The 6000-nt window shown below is 48.8% G+C and overlaps 1 protein-coding gene across 3 annotated transcripts in view; it reads right to left on the reverse strand.

Moving 5' to 3' along the window:
* LOC130283923 (testis-expressed protein 2-like) overlaps nt 1-5982 on the reverse strand; it is a gene marked incomplete at its 5' end in the record, with an annotated part of 32363 nt that extends 26381 nt beyond the window's left edge. For 2 of the 3 annotated variants that reach the window (XR_008846879.1, XM_056533688.1), the window contains 4 exon segments: nt 664-810; nt 2102-2340; nt 4861-5176; nt 5782-5982. Coding sequence is in view for 2 of the 3 variants with exons in the window: in XM_056533688.1 (XP_056389663.1) it covers nt 664-810; nt 2102-2340; nt 4861-5176; nt 5782-5982 (903 nt within the window). 3 annotated transcript variants of the gene reach the window in all.
* Nucleotides 5983-6000: the final 18 nt, after the last annotated feature.

Here is a 6000-nt window from a genome sequence, read left to right on the forward strand (position 1 = left end):
CTGAAGATAAGACTAGACAGGGGAGGGGGAGCAGGGGTGTAATGGTGTCAGAGCAGGGAGAGGGAAGACAGTTTAGCAAAGTTTATAGGAAATTTTGATAATGGGATAAGAAGCTTAAATCCACATTAAGTCCTCTGTTCTTGGAGTCATAAAGAACTATTATTTTGGCTTCAAATGTCTTTCTTTCCTGGGTGTTCTTGAAGTTTCTTTTCAGGATCTTGATTTTGAGGTCCTGTAGGGAGTGACCTGTTTGAGTGAAGTGGTGTCCAACTGGGGGGGGGGGTGCAATAGTCCTTTTCTCTATGGTTGTTGATGGACGATCTGTGGAGGTTCATCCTTGTATTGAGTGGCTGACTGGTCTCCCCAATGTAACATCCTGTAGACTACATTCTCTGTGGTGCAGGAGTATTGTCCCTTGATGTTGTGTGTCTTGTCGTTGTGGGAGGCCTCAGAATTTGTGCAGATGTGAGCTCAGAAATGCTTATGACTTGAGGAATCCCGAAAGCTTCTCCACAAAATTTTGTTAGTCCAATAAAAAAGGTTATTACAAGATACTGCAACTACCGATGATGTTGCTTTTTATATCACTGGACTAATACGGCTACTCCTAACTAATTTATATATCTATAGATTCCAGTTGTACATGTCCACTCATAATCCTACCTTGATTTTGGTCAACTTTTTCTGGATTTTATTGGCCACTGCATCTTCCCAATACTTCTCCCGCAAGAAGTCCCAGAATATCCGTCCAATGAAGGCATTGATCCAGCATACATTGAGGTTACTGGAGAGGGACTGTTCCATAGGGTGCTGAGTGAAGGTAGAGACACTGAATTAGACTTAGGACCCTTTCCAAAAACATGGCTAATGCTTATGGGTGAGAAGACAACATGTCAACATCGTGACTACAATGGAAGTACAATACAAGCAGGATACAATATGTGGTGGCCCAGTACAGGAGATGTTACCCCGTACCCTTGCTGTCCTGTCAGGCAGCCTCCTTCAGTGTCCCTGGGGCCCCTTGCTCCTGTTTCCCCCTGTACATATGTTCTGCAGTGTATTGTATTATAAAATGTCTTGTATCTTTAAGAGTTATATCATGTGATTGTTACCCAGGAGGTACCAGTGACCAGGTGACCCCAAGAGTGACCTATGGGCTCCCTGCTAGTCTCCCCCATATAAGCCCTGGGTGGAGCTTCTCTCTCTCTTCCAGCTGAGGTCCAGTGCAGTCTTGTCTAGTGTGTGTGTCCAGAGTGTTGGAGACCTCAAAGTCCAGTCCTGCAGCCACCATCAAGTCAAGTAAGATAAAGTCACAGCTTTATGAGTCAAGTCAGTCCCTGTCATCTGTCAAGTCAGCGTGGTCTGCATTCAATTGTCCAGTCCTACTACAAGTTCCAGCAAGCCCTTAAAGGGGTACTCCGGTGAAAACCTTTTTTCTTTGAAATCAACTGGTGGCAGAAAGTTAAACATATTTGTAAATTACTTCTATTAAAAAATCTTAATCCTTCCACTACTTATTAGCTGCTGAATGCTACAGAGGAAATTCCTTTCTTTTTGGAACACTGATGACATCACGAGCATAGCAGCTGTCTGCTAAGGGCAGCATGGTGGCTTAATGGTTAGCACTGCTGCCTTGCAGTGCTGGGGACTTGGGTTCAAATCCCACTAAGGACAACAATAAATAAAATGTTATTATTATTATAATAATGTCAGCAGAGAGAACTGTGCTCGTGATGTCATCAGAGAGCATTCCAAAAAGAAAATAATTTCCTCTGTAGTATTCAGCAGCTAATAAGTACAGGAAGGATTAAGATTTTTTAATAGAAGTAATTTACAAATATGTTTAACTTTCTGCCACCAGTTGATTTAAAAGAAAAAAGGCTTTCACCGGAGTACCTCTTTAAGGTCTCTGAGTCACTGGTCACCTCCTTGGGCCCTGGATGAACTGTGTAGACTTTACCATCTGTCTACCCTCAGTAAAGCTACCGTTGTCCGTAACTTGGCGTCACAAATACAAGGAGTTAATGCCATCTGCCCCTAGGGTAACAACATCTGCCCCTAGGGTAACAACATCATCACACCACGCTACCACAAATACAACCTTTTTCGATGGAGTGGGGCTGCTTGCAGTGCTCTGTTGGGGGCTTTGGGCTGGGCTTGTTGGCTCCGTTGCGATGAACCTGGACATGTAAGTGTCATAGTCCAAGAGGATCTTCTGCCTGACGTTCCCTGCCAAGTCCTTTGGTTTGAACATATGGGAAGTGTCCTCAGTGCTCTCAACGCTGCTGTTGCTTGTGCCTCCCCAACTACATGGACTGGAAAGGGGGTTTGGTAGTGACCCTAAATAAGGAGCAGGTAAAGGAGAAGTCCAAGTCAGACAGGAACCATAAAAACCCTAGACATTTTAAAGGGGTACTCCGGTGCTCCAGCATTCTGAACATTTTGTTCAGAACGCTCGGAGCCGGAGGCTGTGATCATGACGTCACACCACGCCCCTCATGATGTCACAACCCCCTCCATTCATGTCTATTGGAGAAGGTGCGTGAATGGAGGGGGTGTGGCGTGACATCATGAGGGGGCGTGGCGTGATAACGCGACCACTGCCGCAGGAACCCAACGTTTGTTTAGAATGCAGGGTGCAGCGGGACCCCCACAATCAGACATCTTATCCCCTATCCCAGTGATTCCTAGGAACCCCGGGGTCCTGTCAGGCCCTATCCGAGGTCAATTTTCTTTTTTAAATCTCCCGCCCCGGCCTGTGAATCATGGCAGCGCAGGGAGGAAGGGAAGCCTGCGTGCGCATTGCGTGTACATGTGCACTGCGTACACAGTGTCCCCCTCCCCCAGTAGCACTGTGAGTCACAGGCGCACGGGCTGGGAAGGGGACTATCCAGGACTATCCTTCCGGCCCCCTGCAGAAGGATATTGAAAAACAGCTCAGCTTAATTAAGGTAATGCACCCTCTTCCCTCTGTCACCCCTGTCCACCCCCCTTTATCACCCCTCTGTTACCTACTTTCACCGTTGTCCACTTTCCTATCATCCATGTCCACCTTGTCCGCCCCTGTCACCCATGTTCACCCCCCCCTCTGTCCCTTTGTCACCCCTGTCAACCCCTCTGTTACCTCCATGTCATTCCTGTCCACCCCTCTGTCACCCCCTACGCCCCCCGTCACCCATCTGTCACCCATGTACACCCCTCAACGCCCCCAACACCCCTGTTACCTATGTACACCCCTCTGTCACCCCCTACGCCCCACTGTCACCCATGTACACTCTTCTACACCCATCTGTCACCCATGTACACCCCTCAACACCGGTCTGTCACCCATGTACACTATTCTACACCCCCTGTCACCCATGTACACCCCTCTGTCACCCATGTACACTCCTCTACACCCCTCTGTCATCCATGTACACTCCTCTACACCCCTCTGTCACCCATGTACACTCCTCTACACCCCTCTGTCACCCATGTACACTCCACTACACCCCTCTGTCACCCATGTACACTCCTCTACACCCCTCTGTCACCCATGTACACCCCTCTACACCCCTCTGTCACCCATGTACACTCCTCTACACCCCTCTGTCACCCATGTACACTCCTCTACACCCCTCTGTCACCCATGTACACCCCTCTACACCCCTCTGTCACCCATGTACACTCCTCTACACCCCTCTGTCATCCATGTACACTCCTCTACACCCCTCTGTCACCCATGTACACTCCTCTACACCCCTCTGTCATCCATGTACACTCCTCTACACCCCTCTGTCATCCATGTACACTCCTCTACACCCCTCTGTCATCCATGTACACTCCTCTACACCCCTCTGTCACCCATGTACACCCCTCTACACCCCTCTGTCACCCATGTACACTCCTCGACACCCCTCTGTCACCCATGTACACTCCGCTACACCCCTCTGTCACCCATGTACACTCCTCTACACCCCTCTGTCACCCATGTACACTCCTCTACACCCCTCTGTCATCCATGTACACTCCTCTACACCCCTCTGTCATCCATGTACACTCCTCTACACCCCTCTGTCACCCATGTACACTCCTCTACACCCCTCTGTCACCCATGTACACTCCACTACACCCCTCTGTCACCCATGTACACTCCTCTACACCCCTCTGTCACCCATGTACACTCCACTACACCCCTCTGTCACCCATGTACACTCCTCTACACCCCTCTGTCATCCATGTACACTCCTCTACACCCCTCTGTCATCCATGTACACTCCTCTACACCCCTCTGTCACCCATGTACACTCCTCTACACCCCTCTGTCATCCATGTACACTCCTCTACACCCCTCTGTCATCCATGTACACTCCTCTACACCCCTCTGTCACCCATGTACACTCCTCTACACCCCTCTGTCATCCATGTACACTCCTCTACACCCCTCTGTCACCCATGTACACTCCTCTACACCCCTCTGTCATCCATGTACACTCCTCTACACCCCTCTGTCATCCATGTACACTCCTCTACACCCCTCTGTCATCCATGTACACTCCTCTACACCCCTCTGTCACTCAGAATTGTGGCTGGAAGAAATTGTAATGATGGCGCGGAGAAGGGAAGGGAACGACGCTGATTTTAGAAGACGTCACATGTGAGTTGCTGTATAAAGCAGCACTGTAATCTACAGTCAACAGATAAACTGATGTAGTGCTCATAAAATTCGGTAGGGGTACCCTGCGGATAAAAGTTCCGAGTCAGGTTCCCCAAGCCGAAAAAGATTGGGAACCACTGCCCTATCCTTTGGATAGGGTATAAGATGTCTAGCAGCGCAGTGGAGTACCCCTTTAAGGCACTTACTAGTTAACTCCTACTTACCTGTCTTGCTCTCACCTCTGTTGGCATCTTCCTTTCCGGCCATGGACCCTTGAGAAGCCCTGACCAGGTGTTGATGCCATTCTTCCTTCTCCCTCCCCGTCCTTCCAAACAGATATAATGTCCCTGTCTTACACTCTCCACTTGACTTTTGACAACTGTCTGGATCTCTTCTCGGATTCTCTCCATTCTCAGTTTCTCTGTCTGCGGGTTCTTCATGCTCCACTTCTGTATTGTCAGGATCAGATAGCTGGATGCAGATTGGATATTTTTTATTCCAAAGTCTCTTGTTTGCCAGTCCATCGGGATATAGAAATACCTAAAACAATCACCATTGTCATCATAACCAGAAGCTCTAGATGACCAACAGCCATAACATATAGGATGGTATAACATTTAATGGCGTCAGTGCTTAAAGGGGTACTCCACCTCCCCAGTGTTCGGAACACTGTGTTCCGAACACTGGGTGTGGGTTGTGGGGGTCGTGCCATCATGGCCACTCCCCTAGTGATGTTACGCCATGCCCCCTCAATGTAAGTCTATGGGAGGGGGCGTGGCGACTGCCACGCCCCCTCCCATAGACTTACATTGAGGGGGCATGGTGTGATGTCACGAGGGGCGTGGCCATGACCACACGACCCCCACAGCCTGCACCCAGCGTTCGGAACACAATGTTCCGAATCTTGGGGTAGTGGAGTACCCCTTTAAGTCAATAGAAGTTGTATATAGGGTTAGGGTTCATAAGACCAATTTTGACCCCACTGTAGGACACTCCAAGATATGGGCCATACAGTAATTCCCAAAAACTGTTATGGAATGGGGCTGAGCTGTAGTTTTACAGTAGACAGATTTGTTTTTGGAAAAAGCAGCCATGTTTTTTTTTTCTAGTTTCGGACAATGTTTGGTGGACAGTCTACCCCTTACCTGGGCATTGGCCAAGTTGTTGGTTTGATGACTGACAAAGACAGTCTCTGCTATCTCCTCCCCATAGATAGACCTCCGGGGAAGGCTGATTTTTGGATAGCAGCGTTTCAATGTTGTACCTTCTAACATCACAAACACGGAGTGGGTGAGAGCCGGGTGATAGGTCTCAGGGTCGTACAAAAACATCTCATTCATCCAACCCTGAAAGGGAAAAATAAG

This window comes from Hyla sarda, chromosome 8 (genome assembly GCF_029499605.1).
Source record: "Hyla sarda isolate aHylSar1 chromosome 8, aHylSar1.hap1, whole genome shotgun sequence".
NCBI lineage: Eukaryota > Metazoa > Chordata > Amphibia > Anura > Hylidae > Hyla > Hyla sarda.